Source organism: Tasmannia lanceolata, unplaced genomic scaffold (assembly GCF_043159265.1).
Source record: "Tasmannia lanceolata isolate RefF3 unplaced genomic scaffold, GAP_Taslan_0.1 ptg000008l, whole genome shotgun sequence".
Classification (NCBI taxonomy): Eukaryota; Viridiplantae; Streptophyta; class Magnoliopsida; order Canellales; family Winteraceae; genus Tasmannia; species Tasmannia lanceolata.
In genome coordinates, this window is record NW_027518685.1 from 1,925,023 (window position 1) to 1,949,934 (window position 24,912).

The 24,912-nt window shown below is 40.5% G+C and overlaps 2 protein-coding genes and 1 pseudogene across 3 annotated transcripts; 1 reads left to right on the plus strand and 2 right to left on the minus strand.

The window, feature by feature from the left end:
• Positions 1-1,952: 1,952 nt before the first annotated feature.
• LOC143885605 (tryptophan decarboxylase TDC2-like) lies at positions 1,953-3,977 on the plus strand (annotated as a pseudogene).
• Positions 3,978-5,602: 1,625 nt separating this feature from the next.
• On the minus strand, positions 5,603-16,042 carry LOC143883893 (flavanone 3-dioxygenase 2-like). 2 transcript variants are annotated; one of them, XM_077387225.1, is made up of 5 exons: positions 15,895-16,042; positions 11,690-11,976; positions 8,882-9,132; positions 7,450-7,771; positions 5,603-5,992 (listed from the first exon to the last, which is right to left on the minus strand). In XM_077387225.1, the coding sequence occupies exons 2-5, from the start codon at positions 11,957-11,959 to the stop codon at positions 5,738-5,740; spliced, it is 1,098 nt and encodes a 365-aa protein (XP_077243340.1). In that variant the 5' UTR covers positions 11,960-11,976; positions 15,895-16,042; the 3' UTR covers positions 5,603-5,737. The 2 variants fall into 2 exon arrangements, with proteins under 2 accessions (XP_077243340.1, XP_077243339.1); XM_077387224.1 differs by lacking the exon at positions 15,895-16,042 and having other exon boundaries at positions 11,690-11,992.
• Positions 16,043-16,246: 204 nt separating this feature from the next.
• Positions 16,247-18,475, minus strand: LOC143883892 (Tetratricopeptide repeat (TPR)-like superfamily protein). Its single transcript, XM_077387223.1, has one exon. The coding sequence runs from the start codon at positions 18,435-18,437 to the stop codon at positions 16,656-16,658; it is 1,782 nt and encodes a 593-aa protein (XP_077243338.1). The 5' UTR covers positions 18,438-18,475; the 3' UTR covers positions 16,247-16,655.
• Positions 18,476-24,912: the final 6,437 nt, after the last annotated feature.

The window sequence follows — 24,912 nt, forward strand, 5'->3', positions numbered from 1 at the left end:
TAAATATATATGTTATATATTAATATATACAAGTCCAGAGAGTGAAAGAGAGAGGCAAAATATGTCACTTCTTTTTTGGAACCCCATTTGTTACTTGGACCACCCCCCTAGTGTAAAAAGAGTAGTCGAATTACACTAAATAGGGCTGTCCAGGGAAGATGAGGGGTGTGAACTTAGTATAACAAAAGCTCGTTAAGGCTCGCGAACCTGGCCGAGCCTGACCGAGCCGAGCTTTGGAGCTTAACGAGCCGAGCCGAGCCAGGCCAAGCTCGGCTCGGCTAGTTTACACCCCTAGTGAGGCAGGTAAACAAGGGTGTGCGTAACTAATTACTTGGTCTTGAAAAGAGAACCCTGAGCTTGAAGGCCAACATAACCAACAAGCAAGGAGCGCTGATGCGGTCGAGGACGGGATTTAGACCATTTTGATAGGGAACATGATTTAAGCTCTCAATTTCGATGCTCTATTTTTACCTTATGAAAATTTAGTCATAGAAACATATTTTTTGCATGAATAATGATTAGGACACTACGCCATAGAAACCTATTCTTACCTTATCCAAAGGGCGAACATATCATATGAAACTAAATAGTCACCTAATTTGTGATGCAATCTCATTTAATATACATATCTAAACAGCATGTCATGTTCAGAGATTGAAAGGCAAGAGTTATGACAATGCACCTTTGTTATGTTCCATTCGTTGTATGTCCACGAGTCTTGATCAGATATATACGAGTCTTGATCAGATATATTTACTCTACTCATATAGGAATTGTCGTTGAATGTATTGGGAAAGACAGCTACTAGACAGAGAGTCACTTTTAAGTTCATTGGTTAAAGGCAATTTTTTAGTCCTATAATAAGAGTAAGATAAGTGATTTCTGTTAGAGCTTTTGGAGTAATTGCTTTGTTCACACAGCTTCAATTCAGAGTAGAGGTCTTGGGTTCAAAACTCCTTGATATTAAAAATCCACATGTACTGGCCAACCCAAAAGAGGGGCCACATGTGAGGTAGAGTGTTAACGTATAGAAGATTAAATAACTCCATCTCCAACACCTTAAGCTTTTGGATTAATTGGTTGTTTGACAATTACAATATCATGATCCCATTTGTACAAACATTCCATGCGAAGATAAATGCATACGAGTTGGTTCTAGTTTTTGAGAATTGATTTTGAGACCAAAACTGATTATTAGAATTAAAATTGCGTTTAATTTAAGTCAAATGATCAGTTTTGGACTCAAAATGAAACCTAAATTTTTTTGGGGAACTATAAACGAGGTTCCGGAAGGTTCAAGGGCCTAGGATCATATAATCAAAGTAGTTTCAACCATGGTTTTAAGTTTCGGTTTCGGACTCAGCCGAAACCGAAATTTCGGCTGAAATACCAAAGGTGGTAGAAGTGTGACGCAGTAAGTTTAAAGCCCTAATTTGGGCCATTAATCGGTTGGGGCCCTCACCATCGATTGTCGCAATATGAAACGAACAGGGCCAAAAAGTGTATTTCTTTTATCAGCCTTCAGCCGTGCAATTTAACCAAGATTACATTATATGAGAAATTATTTGATGGAAGGGCGTACAAGCAAGTAAAGGAGGTACGATGGAAGTACTGCGCTTGATATTTGATCCAACATCAGCTTTTCAAAAAGTGAGCTGCTGTTGGATCAAATATCAAGGATGGGATGATGATTACGTGTTTGTACGCCCTTTCATCATATAATTTCTTACATTATATCGTAGTCTTAGGGAAGCAATATACTCACCCTTTTCTTCCATAGGACAGCCCCCTCGAGTCTATTTATGACTACCCTTTTACATTATAAGGGGCCGTCCCAAGGAAGAAAAGGAGTCGAATATATCATTTCCCTGGTTTTAAATTCCGTTGTTGGGTTATCATATGCTGGTATAGCCAATATGTCAATAAAATCGGTATAGAGGAGTGGGTCCGATATGGGTGATTTATCGGGTCCTTCAAAAATTGCATGTACATGGTTGGATGTATCACACGGGGATGAAATAGAAATAGTCATGCATTAACATCGTAAATATTTACATGTGTAACTCTCGCGTACATCATGAATCAGAAATATTGACCATTTAAGAAAATGAATATAAAATATTTGAACAGCCGGAAATAAAACAAATAAACTCCAATTAGGCTGAAAGTCACTATGGAGTTGATTCCTGAACAATCAATTTTTACGTCCTCATAGGCAACATGCCCGTTCAATCGCGACCGTTGATCTTGATTGATCAAAGAGTTGAAAATTAGAATCATCGTGGAGTCTTTGGAAACGGGGCCCACAATAATGGCCAGTCAAATAAACAGATTGGTTGACGTCCACGTCACATGTCGGAGGCAAGAAAATGTTCGAAATCTTTTAAACATTTTCATCAAAATGACGAAATTGAAAACATAAATCAAAGGGAAAGTGATATATTAGCTTCCTTTTTCTTACTTGGGGCAGCCCCCTCTAATAAGAAAAGGGGGCGAATATATCATATTCCAAAAATAAAAATACACATGCAATTAAAATGCATTAAATAGTGCTGCTTACTGCCTCTCTAGACACCCCCATTCCTGAATCGGCTACCGGTGCATTTAAGCCATTAGATCCCGAAGAGTTCCAAAAACAAGCCCATCCTCATCGCCGACTATTACAACAACATCGAAACTTACCCAGTTCTAAGCCAAGTCGAACCGGGTTATCTCCGAAGCCGACTCCCGGAAGCCGCTAACTACAGTCCCTAGCCGCTCGAAACCATACTCAGAGACATAAAAAACGATATAATCCCAGGCATGACTCACTGGCACAGCCCCAATTTCTTCGGCTACTTTCCGGCTACGGCCAGTACTGCGGGTTTCCTCGGCGAAATGCTATGCACCTCGTTTAATTCGGTCGGCTTCAACTGGCTAGCTTCACCATTGGCTACCGAGCGCGAGACCGTAGTCATGGACTGGCTCGCCAAGCTGCTTAAGCTCCTATCTTCTTTCACGTTCTCTGGAAGTGGCGGGGGCGTCATACAAGGGACCACGAGCGAAGCCATTCTCTGCACGCTCGTGGCGGCTCGAGACCGCGCGCTCGAAAAATCGGGAAACTCGTTGTATACGGCTCCGATCAGACTCACTCTACCTACACAAAAGCCTGCAAAATCGCAGGCATTTTCACTTGTAATATCCGAAATATAAAAACAACGAGAGAGAATGAGTTCTCGCTCGACGCGCGGGTCGTAAGTGCCGCGATGGAAGTAGACGTGGCAGTGGGGCTGGTACCGGTTATCTCTGCGCAACGGTGGGGACTACTTCTACAACTGCGGTGGACCCGATACTAGATCTTGCTGATGTGGCGGGTGATTAAGAGGTGTGGGTCCCTGTAGACGCTGCGTACGCGGGCAGCGCGTGTATCTGCCCGGAATTCCGTTTGTACTTGGAAGGAGTGGACCGGGCAGATTCGGTCAGCATGAGTCCACACAGGTGGTTTTTGACTTGCTTGGATTGTTGTTGTTTGTGGGTCAAAAGACCGGATTTATTAGTGAGAGGATTAGCGACTAATCCCAAGAACTTAGAGAAATAAACCCAGCGATTCCAACTCGGTGGTGGACTACAAGGACTGGCAAATCGGGGTGGGTCGCAGATTCCGGGCACTGAGGCTCTGGCTCGTGATGCGGAGTTACGGTGTGGCGAATCTTCAGGCACATATTAGGACTGATATTCGGATGGCAAAAGCGTTTGAAGGGTTTGCTAGGGCTGATGATCAGTTCGAGCTTGTTGTGCCAAGGCGGTTTGAAGGGTTTGTTAGGGCTGATGATAAGTTCGAGCTTGTTGTGCCAAGGCGATTCGGGTTGGTTTGCTTTAGGCTTAGTCCGTGTGGGGTGACTGAGTTGAATCGGAGGCTGCTGGAATCGGTGAACTCGACTGGCAGAGTGTATATTACGCACACGGTTGTGGGTGGTGAACATTTGAGATCGAGCTAGAGAGAGATGAAACTTTCTCTTGATTTATGTACGTGTTGTTTGTAGTGAATTGTGAACTTTAAAAAAAAAAGAAGCAATATATGAAAAATTAATTTTCTAATGCTCGGTAAACTATTTTTCAATGAAAACCTATTAAATGCCTGCCATTTGGTAACATATAAACTAGTGATATTAGTACTATGTACTAATAAACCCAAATATTTGGTAAGCGGTGGAGTGTTGTGCATGTGGAGTGTGCGGTAGAGTGATTTCCAAAATTCAATTCCATCCCTTGTGATGCAGGCAAATGAGAAGAAGATGAGAACATCACTTCTTCTTTCGACTCTTTAATGCCTTTTGAAACAATGGACTTTTTCAACAAACTGCTAAAATGCAGGCCTTTGACTACCCAAAGACTCATGTGGGGTTTAAATATTGCTCGAAATATACAGGCTAGTGATATGCGCACTACAATGTCGTTGACTGCCCAAAGACTTATGTGGTAAATGATGGGCCGTGTTGTGTGTAGAATGTGCGCGGGCGTGCCAAACAATAGAGTGGATTTCCAAAATTCAATTTAGAGGGTTAATCAATTCCATCCCTGTTAGGGGTGGCAAAATTGGCCGGACCGAAACCGAGCCAAAACCGAATCTAAAATTTGGTTTCAAAACCAAACCGATTCAAATTTCAGTTCAGTTTTGGTTAGGTAAAACTAAACCGATTCAAATTTCAGTTTCGGTTCGGTTTCGGTTTGGGGGTCAAACCGAACAGAAACCAAATCATTGCCACCCCTAGTCCCTGTGATGTAGGCGACTGAGAAGAAGAGGAGAAGAACGTCACTTCTTCCTTGGGCTAGACCGTCTAAGTAGAGAGATATTCGGTCACTTAATCAACGGAAAACACAAATAGGCTCCAATGCAAGGATATAGAACTGAAATTGAAAGGAAATGCTCACCAATGTGGATGAATCCATTCCTTCTGGACTTCGTGTTCTTGGGTCAAATTACAACTAAAGAAAAATAAAAGACAATGCAGAAAAGTAAAGATAAATTATAAAACGTTTTGTATTGGTTTTGTGACCCTTGATGCATCCTTATATAGTTTTCTCTCAAAAACTGTTTATGACAGTTATTTGCAACAGTAACTTCTACTTTGAATTTTTGAAAAAAGTTGTCACAACTAACTCATAACTTTGACTTTGAGAACCAATCGGTTGGTGGATAAAATCCAAAGGCCCTATTTCTTTAGGATTTTGAGAACTCATTGTGAATCCAAAACTAATTATTCGACTTAAAATTAAGGCCCTGTTCATTTAAGATTATGACAAATGATTGTTGGTGATAAACCGATTACTGAACTCAAATTGAAATGTATTGCTGAGTCCAACAATCAGTTTGGATCTCACAATTGGTTGTCATAATCTTAAACAAATAGGGCCTGTTCGTTTCAGTTTGTGGCAACTGATGGTGAGGGTCCCAACCGATTATTGGCCCAAAAATCGCCCCGTTTTTTGGGAATTCTGCTTGAGCTTTTACAATGAAATCGGGTCGGGTTGATTCCAATTTATTTTTTGGCAAAAGCTCAACCCGTCCCGACCCAAGTGGCACCCTCCAACCGGATTTTCTCGATCAAAATAAATTCCAGGGGATTTCAACCTTATTTAGTGTTTGCTTAAAATTCAATACTAAACAGAGTCGAATACATTTACCATTAAACAAATTTTAACTGAATTTTTGGGTCCTTCACATACCTCTGAAGACACAATGAAATGTAAGTATTCGTTATGTTGAGCTGTTCATCAAAATCGCTTCTAGTGGGCTTTTTCCTCTCGAGACACTGCTTTGTTGGCACCTCATGTAGTCTCTATATGTTATTGGTCTGTACTTGGGCCCACCATTCTCTTCTACAAGCTGGCTTGCAGGTGCCACCATGGCTGCCAGCTCAGGTCCATGCCCCACTGCTATGGAAATCCTCGTCCTTTTCTCATTAACCATTGCCCTGTGCTCCACGCTCTTGTACCTCCCATTGCTCAATATCTAAAGGGAAAACGATGTAAAGATAGGCTTGTTTTATAATCATCCCGAAAGGCCACCTTATGAGTTATGCCCTTAAAATTTAGGGGTGTAACTGGGGCCCGGTTGGGTCGGGTTTTGGCTAACCCTAACCTGTCTGACCCTACCCAAACTTCAGGTTGAGAAGGTTCGATCCAAACCTAACCTGCCTTTAAATCTCACCCCTAACCCAACCGTCTAACCCAATTTTTTAAATCAGGTTGGGCTGGATTAAGTTTGGCCCGTAACAAAAATAGAAAAAAAAAAAAAGATATTAAGTTCGGGGTTGGATCAGGTTCAAGTAGCGCAATAAAATTACCATAAAATCAGAGGCGGCCAGGTTCGGTTTGGGTCAGGCTGGGTTGCCCAATGCATCAACCCTAACCAAAGCTGGAATTAAATCCGGTTGGGTTTTTCCCATCCTCGTCCCAAGTCCCAACCCAATCCGTGGGTAGGCCAACCCAACCCGAGCAGACATCGGGTTAAACCCGTCAGGTTTGGGTTGGGCCGGACCCAGGACCCAAGTTACACACTCACCAAAGCCATACTTAGCTATCTGACTGGATTATAGTTTCAATCCTCTCTTGCGTATCATCGACTTGCCTGAGTCGACTCCACTTTACCTTGGTTGAGTTTTTGCTCAAGTTTGCATTTTGTCCTACAGAGTCAACCAAAACTCATTTAACTCTCCTGAGTCATGATTCCGTGAGCACTCCATTCCATACAGCGAAATTGCACTAGTGGCTTCAAATAGGGCAGAATATAAGTAATTTAATTGCGGCTTCAGATAGTGCAGATTATAAGTAATTTGGGTGTACATCAGTTGCAGTCCAAAGTGGGGGTCTGCCTAGGTATGAGACTTTGTGAGACCTAGCCTAGTATGGGAAAATGTTTAAAGGGCCTAAGCGTACCTAACATTTGGTATCAGAGCAACCACCACATCACATGTTCAAGGCACAAAAGAGGTGGGTGGAGAGGGCCACCCAATGAAAGACTGAGTGAAATTCATTAGAGCGACATCATAACAGAGTGGACTACCACTAAAGGGCCGGCGGCCTCTGAAAAGAGCTACCGTAAAAACGGCCAAAGTGAAAATATCTTTGCCACAGAGTGGGCATCCGGTGCCTTGCGTAGGTATGAGATTAGGTGGGATCGAACATGGTATGGGACAATTCAAAGGGCATAGTCCAACGCATTCCTTCAGCTCTGGAGCTTTTGCCCACGTTAGACTAAGCCTAGGGCCCTTTAAACCTATTTCATACCAGGCTGGGACCTACCTAGTCATATACTTAAGTTGGACCCCACTTAGGACCGTAACAGCATCCAAACCCACGCCCACAGTTATAAAAGGAGCTTGTTTCACAAAGTAACCATCATGTTTATGTAAAGAAGAAATCTAAGATGAATTCTAAAAGCAACTAGCAAGAAATGGTGTGATGTACCTCCAAATAATCTCCTATATTGACGACGAAGGTGCCCGGGATATGTGGAACTTGGACCCACTCATCTTCATGTCTCACTTGCAAGCCCTCCACGTCATTTTGCAGCAAAATCGTCAGCCCTCCGTGGTCGGAGTGTGCAGAAAGGCCTAACGTTAGATGCGGCTCCGGACATGGCGGGTAGTAATTGGCGGCCAAGATCTGACAGCCTTCTCCAAGACTCTCTTGTATGTAACCTCTCTCGAGTCCTAAGCCTTCTGAGATCGCTCCTGCTAGATTTAGCCACATCTTCCAAATCTCCTCTAGATATTCCTTTGCAACTTGCCTTGGCCAAATTCAAAGTATAAGAAGAACAAGGCAGTCATGGCAGTAAGATGATTGATATAGTCAGACTCGTCTAACCAAATACTAAAGAGAAGAACCCACATTGTTACAATATACAAAGGGACCCACTGATATGGCAACACAATTGGGTCCCACTCAAATAGCCTCTGCCCCAGAAATAATCTCCATATGACGATCTTAACCCTCCGATCTGAAGAGAATCTTGTAATGTACAATCCCTCGACAGATCGTAGGGTTAGGATCATTCTATAGTTACAATTTGTTTGGGCACAGCATATTTAAGTTGGGGCCAAATAAATGGATGGTGATCATCCAACCATATGGGTCCCACTGCATTTCTGTGGACCTGACATAAAAACTCATTGAATTGTCTAAGTATAAATCTCCAAATAGATACCGAGAAAAGAGAAAAATCAACAGCCTGATACTTCTACAAATTGGAGGCCTAGAATTACCCAATTGGGTGAAATTTGGTCTAGGGTCCCAAACGCACTCATTAATAAAAATATGGTAGGACCCACATTATTTGATAATCCAAACCATTTGTTTGTTGGGACCCCACATAAATAAACGTAAATAGGCCATGGCACAAAAATATCACCACAGGATGACCCTGACCCTCCGATTTGGACAGGGAAGCACATTATAGAAACCTCCAATGGATCGAAGGGTTAAGACCATCCTATCGAGATGATAATTTTGCCGGCACTCCATCATATGAATTAATCCTTTTCTTTCGACGTAAAAATAGATGTAAATTTTTTTTTACGTTGTAAAAATGAACATAAAACAAATTTTAGGTCCATTTTTACGTCGAAAGAAACGGAGCCTAAAACGAATAAGACAAATTCAGGTGCGAGATTTTTGTCCCCATCCAATGAATTGAATGAATAAAACAAATTCAGCTGCAACATTCTTCATTTTTTCTTCTCTATTGTTAAAGAGGGCCCACCAAAGGGATTCCCACAAAAGTACCTAGATAATAGATATTCCCTAATTAGATTTTAGTGTTATTTTTAAAGGAAAATATATGCAAACAAAATGAGACTCAGAGACTCATGTGACCTTATAGGAGGAAGGAATTGGATACCTGTAATTTGGAGGGAAATGTGGCCAAAGGTGAAGAGTGTTTTGAAAAGGATGACCAAAGTGGCGTAAGAAGTCTCTCCAGTAGCGATGGGCGTGTGGGACCGGCGTGTTCAAGCTGGTTCCGTACCTCACCGGACTCAACACATCATCCGATGCGTACTTCGCTTTCTCTTCCCACGGTAGAGAAAAGAATCCTTCTATGCACCTTATCATCTCCTCCATTAGAGACTCTTTAATGCCGTGATTAACTATCTGTTAAGATCAATCAATCAATTTATTAGAACCCCAAACCAAGTTGGCCTCAAGAGACTTTAGTCAAACCCAGCTCAACTCTGAAAAACTAAATATGAATTGGGAGATTTTATATGGTGGCCAACCATGTGATGTAAAGGTCGGAGAGAGAACCCTGAACCCTCCTTCCCTTGATTTTTTATCGAAGAAAATCCAATTTTTTTGCTTTTCCACGGATCAGAAATCAAGGGTGGTTGGTTTTCTCTCTCTACCCTTTTTACCACACGGTAGGCCACCATATAATTTCTCATGAATTGGACATGAAATTCCGCCTAATGCTATACATTTGAACTGGAAATTCAATAATCAACTTTACTACATATACAAATTATCAATGAAATCTATATTTTCCAAGAAAGCTGATCAATTATACAAGAAAATGATCCAAACTCTATGAGTGAAGATTATTAATGAGGCGCATAGGTGCTTTTATGACTTATTTTTATGGTATAGCTAGCTACGGAGAAATTTACCCGTTCAAGATATTTAACAGTGGTAAAGAAATTTAGGTACAGAAAAAATTATATGCATAAGATAACTATTAGAAATTTACATTTGTATGGTATCTAACACATAAAGGAAACTTAGCATTCATAAGGTTTTAAATAACTCCTTGTAAAATGAAAAAAAAGTGGTCATTGATATATTATTAGGTGTGCTGGAGGACGATTGCTCTATCAAGGGGCTGTGCCCACACTGTAGTGAGTCCTACCTTCGAATGATCTGAACCGTCCATTTGACAGCCAATAGATTTACGCCAGTCATCCTTCAATCTTGATCTTAACGTCAATAATATGTAAATACATGTTACTCTCCCGCTTCAGCGAGTTTTGAAAGGGGAAAGAGGAATTTAGAGAATTCCTTCAAAAAAGATGGAGATTGAAAGGGTAATTCCTTATGTTTGCTTTGGCAAATGGATTTTTCCTATTCAAATTTTCAAATGCTTAAGATTGTTCATATGCTCGAGTCAACCACCATCTCCTATGGTGGAAGAGCACTCATATTGCAGAAATGGGTTCCTGGTTGTTCAAAGGCTTAAACTCACAACGATCCCCATTTGGCTAAAATTTCTAGGCCTCCATTTGAAATTCTAGACAAGAAGAGGGCTCAACAAGATCTCTAGCTCCATAGGTAAACCTCTATATATGTATACACAAACTACCGAAGCTTCCAGGCTCAGCTATGCCAGAGTCTGCATTGAGGTTAGTGCTGAGATAGATCTTCCGATTGTCCTCAACATCCAAACTCCAAATGGAAGATTGACACAGGTAGTAGAATACGATTGGAAACCTCTTGCATGTAAACAGTGTAAGGATCTGACCAATGTCCTCTCCAACAGATCACCCAAGATAAAATTAGTATTACGGTTAAAAAACAAGAGTGGGTTCCAAAAAAGAAGGAAACTAGGCAATCCAATTCCAGTGCAAGAATTTCCAACAAAGATCTCTACAGAAGAAAGGATTATTGGAATTGAAAATGAAAAACAAGGCAAAGAAAATGCAGATATTACTACAAGAAATGCATTTAGTTTCCTTGCCAATTGCCAATGTTGACCAAGATGAAAATGAAGTTGGAGAAAATTCCAATCCAATTTGTCACAAATCTAATGAGCAAGATTGACCAGAAAATAGGAGAAACTTTTGATAATCAGGGTTCAGATGCAAAGACAGATGATGAAGAGAGTGAAGAGGACACTGGATCAGAGGACTACTCCGACCCTGACGAGGTTTCCTCATTTGAATCCTCCTCAGAAAAGGAGGATGATCAAACAAACACAAAAGATCATAAAGAATCTCAAAAAAGAATGTATCTTGGACGGATGGATGTAATCAGGTCTACCTGATTCCAGTTGAGCATGAGGATAGTGTGGTGAAGAAGAGACTCCAGAACTTGAGGAATCAAAGGAAGCACGGCAAGAAGTTCACAAGAACAATTGGCCAAAACGCTCACAAAGAGTCCAATATAACCCTTCCAAATTAGCTGATTATGTAATTCTTACTTGAGCATTTTGATCTCTTAGGCTTAGTCCAATATAACCCATATGTACTGAATCTTTCTCTTTATCAGATAAATCGGTAAGGTGTCCCCGCTGAACCCCCAACTTACCCATAAAAAAAAATTACATGTTACTCGGAGCTATGATTGCAAGATTGCGTGACTGGCATGGTAACGGTTTAGGCCATAGGAATTCCAAAACAAGGCCGACGGTTTAGATCATTTAAAGGTGGGACCCAAGATTCTGAATTCTTTTCCTGTAGCCCTCACCATGTACGTTCATGAACGTGGCCATTGATTCGATGGGCCTGTAGGATGTTCATGGGTCCAATTCCGCACCCAACGATTCTGGCCAATTGAAGTTGGGGAGACAAAATACAACAGCAGTGGCCCACCTGATCAACGGTGGGGCCTAAGAGAGAGAGAGATGAAAACGTTAAAAAAAAAATGTAAAATTATCTTAATCTTGTCCCATTGCTGATGGTAGAAGAAACAGAAGATATAACAATTCATGTACTCTCACCCGAAAGAAACCCCAGTGGGCGCAAGCGGAGCTGATGGCTTGAACGGTCAGCGTCCTACTGTCAGCGGGTCCCTCCAGACCGTACAGGTCAATGACCGGAATCGAAGCAACAGAAACCGGTAACGGACGGCTTGTCACCGGCAATATGTAATTGAAAGGAATGGAGCGTAGATGGGGCGTAGCATCCACAAGGTGTTTGATGCCCTTGCTGGAGTTATGGGTGACCGGCTGGGCGGTGCCCGTCAGTACGGACGGGGCAGCTGAGGTCATCGGAGATCTCTCAAGTCCTGCATCCATCCCGCGCATACACAGAAATTATAAATAATGTTTTAGCTTTAACTACTTAAGTTCCAAAGAAAAGGAAGAAGACAAAAGGAAGATATACACGTAGTGGACATGCACATATATCGAGCCCAATGTGATAGTCATGCACAACCAGCCTGCCACGTAAGACGTTGTAAACATGGCTGATAATGTAATTTGATTTCCTGATTTTAGAGAGTTCTGGGGCTGCAAACGAGGCGAGCCGAACTTTGGGGTGTTCGGGCTCGCTTAGTTTGAGCATTGGTTCGTGTTCGTGACCAGCTTAATACTATGGGCTTAAGCTCGGCTAGCCAAAATTCAACCAAGCTCGAGATCGGCTAGGGTTGGCTCCTTTAAGTAAACAAATGAGCCCGAGCAGAGTTTTTTTTTAATGAGCCGAACCGAGTCAAGCTCTAGCTTGGTTGGGGTTCAGCTCGTTTAGCATGATATCAAACAAATACCATCAGATTCTAAAGAGGCTCATTCCATTACTTTCAAAACACTAATCTTCAAAAAAGTATGAAAACCCTTCTCTTCAAAACCGCATGAAACCCAGATCTACTCTGCCATCCGATTCTTCTTTTCGTATCTATAAATTTCCCATCAGATTCTCAAACACCCACATATTCAAAATTATCAATACATTAAAAAGATACAAATCGATTTTTAAAATGTCAAATTGCAAGTTAGGTAAGTGAAAATTCAAAAAATCCAAGGGTTAGAATCATCATATGGAGACCCATCTATGGCAAGAATCGATTAATAAAACGATTGGTTTAAATAAGTGTGGCCATCTATGGCACCACTGCCGATTTATAGGATTAATTCATACGCATGGTTTTAAATTTCGGCCGAAATCTGAAATCAAGGACCAAAACCAAAACGTTCCGAAACCGAAATTGCCAAAATTTTGGAAATTTCGGCGAAATTCTTGATAGAATATTATTTTTTATTCCTTTACAAAATTTCAACTGAAATTACCAAAATTTCGGCCCAAGAAAAAAACATTTCAAGCGCTTCTACCGAATTTCGGATTTCGGCTAAAATCTCGGTTTCGGTGAGGACTGAAATTTAAAACATGTTCATTCGGGCATCTTGCTTTTGTGCTGTGAAGTAAGTTTTTAAGTTTTTAACAGGAGTTTCTCTTTTTTGTTCCCTTTCGATCATTTCGATTGAAGATTACTTAAGGGTGCTTTTGTCATTTCGATTATGATTAACATAATTAGAGTAGGGAAACAATTCGTGAGATGGCTGCAACTACTATTGCTAGACTTTGTTGCCTTACTCTACTTTCTCCTATCTTCTTCTTGTCTTCCTATTTCTTCGTATTCTAGAGAGATTGATGTATTGACCCAAATAGGCACCGATGGCATCATATCTACCGTTTGCATGGCTATCTTTGTTTACTCCATAGGCATTGTGATAGCAGACAAGAACGATTTGATGGTTACATGGGACACGAAAAAAATGAGACTCTTCATGCGAAAACCTTGCTCTAAATTTGTTTTAAATGAAGGATTTGGGTGAGCTACAATAATTCATACTGGAATTGAAGTTATGATTATGTAAAAACAGAACAGTGGAACCATTGGCAAAATTTAGTTCCAGAGCATCAAAGACAATTAAATCAATGCTTGAGTAAACATAAGTTAGCAAAGATAATGCCGATAAGTTAAGCATGCAATACTAATAAAATTAGGAGAAAATGCTTATTTGGAGAGATGATTATTGTGGACAATTTAGAGTAAAAGAGTATATTGTGGACTGCAGAAATTTCTCTGGAAGATGATGATTTAAAGTGCCGATTGAAAAAGATCATCAAGGGATTCACTAAACTTTGGACCTGCCTACAGTTCGATGAAGCTAACTGGCCCCAAGATGAGCTCATCGACTATAGTATAAACCAACAAAAAGGGAGACGAGAAGTCCCAGGAAACAGCAGAAAAATGGCAGACAAAGTCAAGCATACAAAGTTCTCAACTACATAAAAACATTGAACCCTGCTAGATGTAACTGCCGAAAAGACAGCCTTCCTAAAATGGTAAATCATTTCCAATAATGAGACTGGATTTATTTCACTCCTCTCACTAATCCACCTGTCATATCATTGCTGATCTAGGAATTGTCCAAAGTTGGTGTCGCAAAACGAGCACATTGCGAATACAAACGTTGTTAATCTCCACGGATCCAGAAATAATCAAGTTGCCCAAGCTATTACATTCTTAGAATTTCCTTCCAAGATCAGTATATCAGGAATCTCCTTTATTATATGTATATCCCCGTACGACTCTGATTTATTAGAATTCAATCTGTTTTCTCTTCTTCTAAACAAATCTTCTATTTCAGGCCTCCCAAATATGCCAACAAGACATTCTTCCTTTGACACCACAAAGAAAACAAGCCAATTTAAAGTTCCTTTTTCTTAAGAATAGCACATGAATTAATTTTTGCCGCCATCACCATGTAATCCTTTCCCTTCAGTTTTCTGGACATATCACATGATACCATAGTTTCAAAACTCCCCAGAGTCGACTCCCTTTTTCATTGGCCGTGTTCTTTGCCAAGTCTGCATTTTGCCCTACAAATTCAATCAAAACTCCTTTGACTCTCCCGAGTTATGTCTGCGTCAACCAAGTACTCAGCCGCTTCAACCGAATATTCGATCGAATTGTCCCCAGTCGACTAGGATTTACTTTCGCTGCATTTTGAAACACTGCATGATACTCCCCTTTACTTTTCTACACTTCTTCGGATACAACTCAAAGAAATCAACAAAGCAACACCCATCTTCAATTGGTTCTCTCCCTTGCAATCCTCTTCTTAAATCACACATTATCAAACCCATTAAGTGATCCAGCTAATTCACCAAAAGATTTGCTGAATTGGACCATGATAATATTAAAATGCCTCTAATGCCTAATCCCATCATGGCACTAATAAAATGCCTCTAGTGATAATGAACCATGGCAAACCAAATATCTAGGCTCATGCCTTGTGTTAAGTATAAAAGAATAAATAACGTCTTCTCCAACAGCTTAAGCTTTTGGAGTAATTGGTTGTTTCACATGGTATCAAAGTAAAAGGTCCAAGCTCAAATCTCCTTGATGTTAAAGAAAGGGGCCACACGTGATGGGGAGTGTCAAAGTATAAAAGAATAAGAGCACTACTAGAAAAACAGGATTCCGTTTTGGGGAAAAAAACGGGCATCAATTATTGGGCCATGTCCACTAAAAGACAAATGGAGGGAGATCAAATCCCCATAAAAGCAATAAATACACATTAAAAAGGGTCAAATCAACTGTCATTTCAGTCCTGTTTTTATTCTCCAAACGGAATCCCGTTTTCAAAGTGTTTTCCAAAGAATAAATAACGCCTTCTCCAACAGCTTAAGCTTTTGGAGCAATTGGTTGTTTGACACCTTGAGTTGTTAGTTTGGCTTGAGAGAAATATTAACGTTTCAATACTCATCTTCCTTGGCTCAAGGCTTTAATTTCTCTGTCTACATACTAATACCTCTTGCAGCTGCTTGAAAAATTACTCAACAATATAAATCTTTAAAAAAGATCTACAAGAAATGGAACACCCAATCTCTAATGTCGTAGTATTTAGACACTGGTTACATGGCTTGTGTTTCAGTTCATTCTTCATGGTTTGCTCTCCATGTCATTGAACAAATTGTTTGAACTAGTTTGCATGTTAGGAATTGTAATTATTTTGTAGACCGCAAGTCCAAGAAGCAAAAATTGCAGCCCGAAGGCAAACTTCCAGTAGTGTTTTAGGGTTTTATCATTGGATTAGTACAGCTAAAATTATAATTGAATGTGACAAAGTCTATCTAGGACTCATCCAAGATCAGATAGAAAAGAAAAATATATAATACAGTTAATGAAATGGTAACTTACCCCTCCTTGTTGCAAACTCTGGTAAATCTCTAGGTGCTAATGATGACTGGCTCAAATCACAAATCGATAGGGAGTGTCGTCAATAGGGACCCACGAGCTGTAGAAGTGCTCTCTCTGAAGTTGATTAGTGGTCACTTTATTCTCCTCATTACTCAACTCTCTAACACCTCTCGATGTATCTCATCGACACAGTGGATGAAGGTGTCAGCCTCGGCAATGCCTTTCCCAGGACAGAATATAGAGGTACAGTCTAGGAGGTGTGGAATGGAGAGGCCAAAAATGGCATGAAAGGGATGGGTCATGAAACTATAGTATGTAAACTCTGTCATGAATAAAATGAATTTCTATCGATGATATTCCCCACCAGCTAAGCATTTGCACAAATGTCCTGAGCTTTAATTGAACATTTCTGTCTGTTAATCTGATTGGATGCAGTATGCGCTGTCCATAATGAGATATAGCTCCTATTTTGCTCCATAAAATTCTCCGGAAATGGGACACAACAGAGAACCTAGCCATACAAATCGACGTGAAATGAGTCACATCGGAGAACTTATCAACAATAAAAATGATGGACTCAAATCTCATAGCAATCCTGACTATAGGGAAATACATGACAATGTTGGGAGTTTGACTGTGAATGAACTGACCCACCATGCACTGGGTCACACAAATTGTTCTCACATGATCCTCATCAAGTACGATTTTACGGTGCTTGCCTTCACGAAGTTTGATCATTCATTCCCTCATGTGAAGCACTTTTACCACTTTTTTTGACCAACATGGAAACCACATAAACCACGGTCAGTCCCAACCCAGCTACACCCAACATCTTTTGAAATTCCCCTCTCTTTCATCAACTCCCTAACTTCACATACACCCTCCCACTTCCCTGCAGCTGCAAATGTGTTAGACAGAGCAATATAAGCCCCCGGTCTCTCATGTATACTCAACTTAAAGAGCTCATTCGCTGCTAAATCCGCCATTTTAACGTGACCATGAAGCCTACACGCACCAAGCAGAGCTCCCCATACATCAGAACCAGGCCTTTCAGGCATTTTCTTAATAAATTCTAATGCATGATTTAAGCTCCCAGCACGTCCTAGAAGATCAACCATACAAGCATAGTGCTCCATTCTCGGTTTGAGCGAGTAATCTCTCTTCATGCTGTTGAAAATCCCCTGCCCACGAGAAATTAATCCGGCATGTCCGCAAGCTGAAAGAGCACTAAGGAATGTGACATAATTGGGTTCAACTTTTTGTTCATTCCTCATCTCATCAAAGATTTCAAGTGCTTCATCTGGATTTCCATTCTTACCATACCCATCAATCATCGAAGTCCACGAAAAAACATTCTTTTCCGGCATTGAATCAAAGATTCGTCGCGCGTCCTCAATTCTCCCACATTTTGAATACATATCTACAAGCGCACTGCTCGATCTCACGTCTGATAAAATGTCGGTCTTAATGAGTTGACAATGAACTTGTTGACCAAATTCAGATGCTGATAAAACAGAACAAGCTCCAATCACACTAGCAAAAGTTGAGATCGTCGGACGGAAATTCAACCGTTGCATATCAATATAAACTTCAAGAGATCTATAAGCTGTTTCAATTGTCGTGCTGTAGCCCTCTATCATCGCGTTAAAGACCACGATATCTTTCTCAGTTGTGTTTTGAAATATCTCTTCTGCGTTTTTTAGCAACCCTTCCTTCATGTACCCAGAAATCATTGCTGTAGAACAAATTATATTTTGTTCAGACATTTTGTCATACACCTTCCTTGCATAATCTATCCTTCCGTTCTTCGCATAATTGTCAACGAGAGCTGTGAAGAGAACATCATCCAATTCAATATTCGATTTTGCTATCTGGCAATGAATCTGTTTCCCAAGATTGGGACACATTAAAGTAGTAGACAGCTTTAAACTCATTGAAAAAGTAAACCCATCAAATTTCCCATTAGAATAAGCGAGTTTGCGAATCAGACTGAGAGATTTTTCTGTTTGGCCTTGCCTGAAATATGCGGAAATTATAGAATTATATGAGGAGGTGGTTGGTTTTGGCATTTGATCGAATACCTGGCGTGCGTATGTTAAGAACCCGGATCTAATGTAGAGAATAAGGAGTTTGATGGATATGTTGGTGTTGGGACGGAATCCGATTTTAAGGATGTGAGCATGGATTTTTAGGCCTTGGGAGGGGGAATTTGATTCGATGTAGTGCTGCAGGGTAGAAGATAGAGAGGTGGGATTTGGGCGGGAACTGTGTTTGTAATTTGACGTTACATCTGGGATTTGTTTTGGTTTGATGAATAAGATGGGTTTTAGTTGGGTTCCATTTTTCATCTTTTCATTTGTTTCGTGGAGAATTTTGGATGTGCTTCGGAAATAGGAAATCCAACGACAAGTAGAAGTGGGCACTAAATTGTGTTCGTACGCTCTTTCGTCACAAACTGACTTTGAAAGCCTATTCATTTCTAAAATACGGCCGAGGGTGTCTTTGAACCCACAAGATCCGATGGATCCAAAGGATCCGGACATTAATGGACCGGATTTAGATATAACATTTGGATTTCAACAATGTCTACTATATCCTAAGAAACAAAACTATTTGGGCATCAAGATCTAAATGTAGACAAATTATATAAGATTATAGAGGGCGAGTAGAGACAAAACCTGTTGCCTTGGTTTTTGAACCAAGAAAAAGTCAACAAAAGGGCTTTCTCTTGGATTAAAATCCAAGGGAGAGATGGTTTTCTCTCTTTGCCCTTTATAATCTCACGGTCGGCCACCATGTATGTTCTCCTAAATGTAGCCACAAAATCTGGAGCCTCCTAGATCCAAATAGAGGGCACCAAATATCCAAACTCAATAAGTAGGATCCAAAAACAGTCCCCGACTTAATCCAACTGATAATGAATTGGATCATTACCAAGACGCAGGTAAATCTGATTTGAGGTGGGTCCGTTCACTCCTAACTAGAGCCCACATCAAAAATTTGCATCAAACCCTATAACATGGGCCTTGGGACTCATTCGTCCAATCAAGTTGCTATTGACAATCATTAGAAGAAATGGCCAGGGACCAGGGTGCTGGTGGGTGGAATAGTTCCTTGGCCCATAATAGTGACTATGGAGTTGTTTGATTGCTTTGGATACTTCTATCAATGGCAGGATTATTCCAGAAAAAAACTCGTCTTGCATTTGTTGACAATGGTTGCCTGGAGTTAGCCTATCAGGATTATCCTAAAATTTTGAGTATAAGAAAGTTGGAATTCACTTACATATTCGTAAAATTTGAGGATAAGCATTGATCCGTCCTCTCAAGCAATTTGCTTGTTTGATATACCAAACAGTTATTGGGGTGATTGAAAGACAATACCCTAATAATTGAGATAAGTCAACATCTAATCTATTAGAACAACACAAGATCGGATAGCCCTGTGTTGTTTTGGATTTTAATAATAGACTAATTATCACTTTTGGACTGACAATTGGTTCTCAAAATCCAAACCAAACAGGCCATAGTTATACCAAAATGTGATGTACAATCAACATTCCTAGTTGATAGCTATTATAGGTCTGCAAGGAACGGAACATTACCTCTCTTATCTTTTGTTTTACAAACCTTATGCATGGAGTTAATACAATATAAATTGAGAAACATCAACATCTGATGTAGGGGTGGCAATGGTTCGGTTTGACCCCCAAACCGAAACCGAACCGAAATTTGAATCGGTTTGGTTTAACCAAACCGAAACTGAATTTTCGGTTTTGGATTTGGTTTCGGTGTTTCGGTTTCAGCCAATTTCGCCGCCCTTACTCATATTCATTGGAAATCAGGGGTAACAGTTCGATTTTGGTTCGGTTTAACCCCAAACCGAACCGAACCGAATCAAAATTTGAATCGGTTTCGTTTTACCAAACCGAATTTTCGGCTCGGTTTTGGTTCGATTCAGCCAATTTTGCCATCCCTAATCTGATGTAACATTAAATTCAATATAGCCGTAGAAATTATGATTGTAAAATAATTAAATTTAGAAATAGAACATTGCATATATCTCATATATAGAATGTTTAGAAAATCTAAATCAAATTTGATTGCTGAGGGCATATAATATTAACACTAGAATTTGTGCCTATCACCTTCTAAGTTAGTGATGAGAGAAAGTATACTATCTTAAGTAACGTATACCTAGCTTTATTTTTAACCCGGAAACTATAGCAGCATCGAAGCAGACTGCGAACTGTATATATGAAGATAGAGGATACAGATGAGGAGGGCATACCCCGATTCCATATGAAGATAGAGGATAATGATGGAACCCAATGTGAAAAAACTAGATGAAGGGATACCTAGGAGGATTAAAACGGCGACTCCAGACCTATTTACATCGAAGGTTAGGGAAGCCTAGAGCATCACATCTAGCTGCCTCTCAAGCTTGGCCAGGCATAGCGCTCCAGTATCCGTGTGTTGGGAATTTAACCGGGTAGAACTCACCCCTAAAAGCTAGCCGTTAGAGGGAGGGTGCCCATTCCCTTTTAACCCATCCCCATCCCCATCCCCATCACTTTTACCGATGTGGGACTATTTGCTTTTGCATGGAACCCCAACAATCTCCCCCTCCACGCGGAAGCAACGTGGACCATCTCGCCCCTCCACGCGGTGGCAATGTGGGAACAACGAGATCTTCTCCGAGGGAATTCCACTGTCCTCGGAGGCACACCGGGGTTACCGAGATCTTCCCGGGAGTTACCATGCCCCAGCTTTGATACCACTTGAAGGGAATCAACCTGGCAGAACTCACCCCTAAAAGCTAGCCGTTAGAGAGAGGGTGTGTAGGAAATCAAGGATTAAAGAACCAAGCTTTGATACACTTGTTCAACACAACTAACAAAGCAAGAAGCAATACCCACACGAAGACAAACACACACATAGAGAGAGAGAGAGAGAGAGAGAGCTATCTTTATGAATAATTTATTCCAAAAGCAAGAACTATACACATCCTCTTCTTTGCCATCCAAAATCGTGAACAAACTTAAACGTGTTGCACTCACAATTTTGTCTCGGCTAATTCACTCCTGTTAACGTTTCTTTTCTCCAACTCTCTACACTACAGATAAGTCTCGGCACATCCCATTATAAAGACCATAAGATAAAGCCCTATTCCTACCAAAACACGAGAGTCACATCTCTCCTACTTATTTAGTCTATGTAAAGAAACCCAAAACTAACTTGTAGCTAACCCGTAGCTAAACTCCACTACAATTAGAACTCCCAAATTAACTCTTAAGCAACTAGGACTCTAATCCGTTCTTTCCAGAAGTATTGGATTACCCAAGGGACCTGCCCCTTGCCTGAGATTAAATTGATTAGTACTTTGATGTCGCAGTCCACTATCAAATTCTTTACCTGCAAAGCCGAGCAACATATAAGCCCATCAAGGTGAGCTTGAGTTTCGGCCATCATGTTTGATTGTTTGTCCCCTTCTCGTAGTAGGAGAATGTCATTCCTTAGCACTCTTGCCCCACCTGATTCTCCAGAGTTTCCTTTGGCTGCGCCATCAATATTAAGCTTAAAAAAACCATTATGCGGCCTCTTCCACCAAATCTAGCTCTCTTTTTTTAGAGCAGACGGGCGAAGGGATATGCCGAGATGGGCTAGAGAAATTGACTCTAGCAAATTTGCTTCCTTGAAGGCGTGGGCAATGATTGCCAGGCATAAAGTATACCTAGCTTATGGAGTCATACTTGGGATCCTAATCCCTCAAACTTAAGCTCCAATTGGAACCAAAATCAGATCGCCCGATGGGGGGCAGGGCATTTGGTTTTGTAAGAAAATTTCTGACTAGCTTTACTACAGTGAAAACTCTCTGCTATGGGCACTAAGCTTGAAAATAATATTTATGATTAGATGGTGTGTTTGACATGATTAAGACGCTATTTTCTTAATCCATGTAGTTAGATTATTGAGAGTTTATCATCTGATTTGCCGTCACTCATTCCTTTTCGTGTATGTTTGAGTGTCCTTACCACTATTGCTTCTTGAGGGCTTGCTCAAAATTAGTGACTTGAATATATATAGATGATCAAATTACATAAGCATGCTTACCTAAATATAAAAAGTAAATCATTGAATGAGAAGTACTAGAAGATAACTAAGCATGCTCATCCTGAATATTTAATTAATGCCTTGCATATAGATGGTCAGACACAGAAACGCGCAATGGTCCCCATCTAATGTGGAAAAATCTAACGGTGACATTTAACCGATTCATTTTTCACGGCAATAGCAAATCCCTGGTAGGCCACACTATTTGGGAGGTCTCTCTCTCTCTCTCTCTCTCTCTCTCTCTCTCTCTCTCTCTCTCTCTCTCTCTCTCTCTCTCTCTCTCTCAGACACAGACACAGACACAGAGATCAGAAGGGAAAATTGATTTGTCCATAAAGAATATGGTCCATTTGATTGTTTAGACAGGATAATAATGGGGAAGTAATAAATTCGCCCCCCTGTTTTAAACTTGGGATAGCTCCTCTAGTGTATTTACGACTATTCTTTTACACTAAAAGTGGCTGACCTAGTAAAAAAAAGGGAGGCCAATATATCATTTCCCTAATAATGGTGTTATCTGCATGGGGAGAAAGGCGTGGAGCATGCGCTTCCATCCACTCATGTGATCTCTTCTCTAAAGCCCCTTATTATAAGAAGAACAACCATGTCATTCCAAGCGTGCCAGCTTTCCCTTTAACGTTAAGAGAGTAAGAGCAAGGAGTACTATCTGTCTGGGGCTCCGTAAAAGTCTGCTTTAAGAGTTTCAAGCACAAAAACACTGTAGCAATAGCAACAGAGTTTGTGGAGAGAATGAGATAAAAAGAGAGAAAAGCAAAAGTGTCTTCACCTCTCAATGGCTGGAAATGGATCTCTACAATGCCCTTCCAGTCCACACAGACATTAGCTTTAGGCTTTCTCTTACATCTATGCAACAAAGAAACAACCTATATTATCAAAAAGACAACAAAAACTAGAAAAGAGGAAATAATAATTCAAGGATGAAAAGAGAGCATAGGGTACATTCCAAGGAATGTCGAGATGCTGATAATAGAGATTTGGCTTCTTTATGTTCATGCCCATTTGGAAAATGAACCCTATCTTTTCCTCACATTTTCCTGCCGAATCAAATGAGTAAATAAATATGGAGATTTTATGGGGTGAGTGCGGGGAATGTAAAGTATAAAAGATTAATAGCGCCTTTCTCTAACAGCTTAAGCTTTTGGAGTAACTGGTTGTTCCACATTGTATCAGTGCAAATGCCTGGGTTCAAACCTCCTTGATAGCAAAAATCCACATGCAATGGCGGCCACATGTGTCACGTGTAGGCCAACCTAAAGAAAGAGGGGCAACAAGTGAGGGGGGAGTGTTGAAGTATAAAATATTAATAACACCTTCTCCAACAGCTTAAGCTTTTGGAGTAATTGGTTGTTTCACAACGAAGTCCAGTATTTTTCGAATGGGGCACACTCCAAAAAGATGATCCAAACCGTTGATTTTTTGGGCCACAAAGCATAAAGGCTTACAACATAGATCAATTCCATAGCATAATCCTAACCCTCCGATCTGCAGAGGGACTGCACATTACAAAAACGTCTATAGATAGGAGGGTTAGGATAATCCTATGGAAATAATCCACAGGCTGCAGCCTATTTATGCTGTGGCCAAATAACTGAACGGCTTGGATCATCCTTTGAAGTGGGCCTCACCAAAAATACTAGACTTCACAGGCAGTCACCATATAAATCTCCAGCTTATGACTTCCTAATAAATCTTTTCATTCCGCATCTTTGCCTATATTTCTTTATAATTAATATGAGTTTTTACATGATATTTGTTTTGGGCATTTTTCAAAAACTATGAAGGGGCCCACTTGTTCAAAAATCAAAAACATTAATTTAGATGGCCCCAACATAAATAGGCGGGCCGCTAAAAATAATCTCCAAAAGGTTAGGATCATTTGGTAATAACTGCCCAACCTAAATTGTCTCCAAAGGATGATACTAATCCTTTGGAGATAATTTTTGGGGCAATCATAATGAATGGTCAGGATCTTCGAACCAGGTGGGCCCACTATACTTTGGGAGCTTTGCATTTCGCGGATGATCTGTGCCACCTCATGAATGAAGACATGCGAATCACCATCTGCTAAATGCCTTCTGCGATGGAGGCTTGCAAAATTTTGGAGAAAGGTGGGGGCATTTTTGAGACGGGCGACATACGTGTTTCATGTGGAAGATAACTTTAAACCTATGTGATGAACTGATGATGTTTGGCTTTTCGTCTGCTAACATGTCATCCACAACTGCATTAGCGCTCGCGACAAGAGATTTGGTGGGGGAGGGGAGATTAAGACAGGGGAAAAACATAAAGAGCTTTTCAGAACGTTTGAGCGCCTTATTGTCCGCCCTATTCACAACAATATGGCAAGACACGCAAGGGCCTCATAAGCCTTCTATACTGTAACAACATCTCTTAAACATATAAATTATAAGGGATTTGCTAGGGTCCATGCAAAAGGCACCTCGTGAATGAAGACAACAGCTTTTGTCTCCATTCACGAGGTGGCTGGTCTGAAATGCGACAGACCAGACCAGACGCGAAATGGCTTTTGCGATGGACGCTAGCAATTCCCAAATTATAAATAAGCCCCGTTCTCTTTATATAACCATGAAAATAGCACTACCTAACTGTAAGAAAGAGAAGAAATCTTTAATCTACAAAAATGTTTTGGCTAGTAAGACACAAAGGCACAAACAAGTGTACTATGTTTTTACAATTGACAGAAACTTATGTTGTCTTATACGCTTGACTAAAAAGTTGTAAGAAGCCTTTGACATCCGGTTAAGAACCTGTGCGTTTGAGACTCAAAATTATGTTTAAGACTCAAAATTACTTTTAATTTTGAGTCCAATAATTGGTTTTGGACTCACCATCTATTGTCATAATCTTAAACGAACAGGGCATA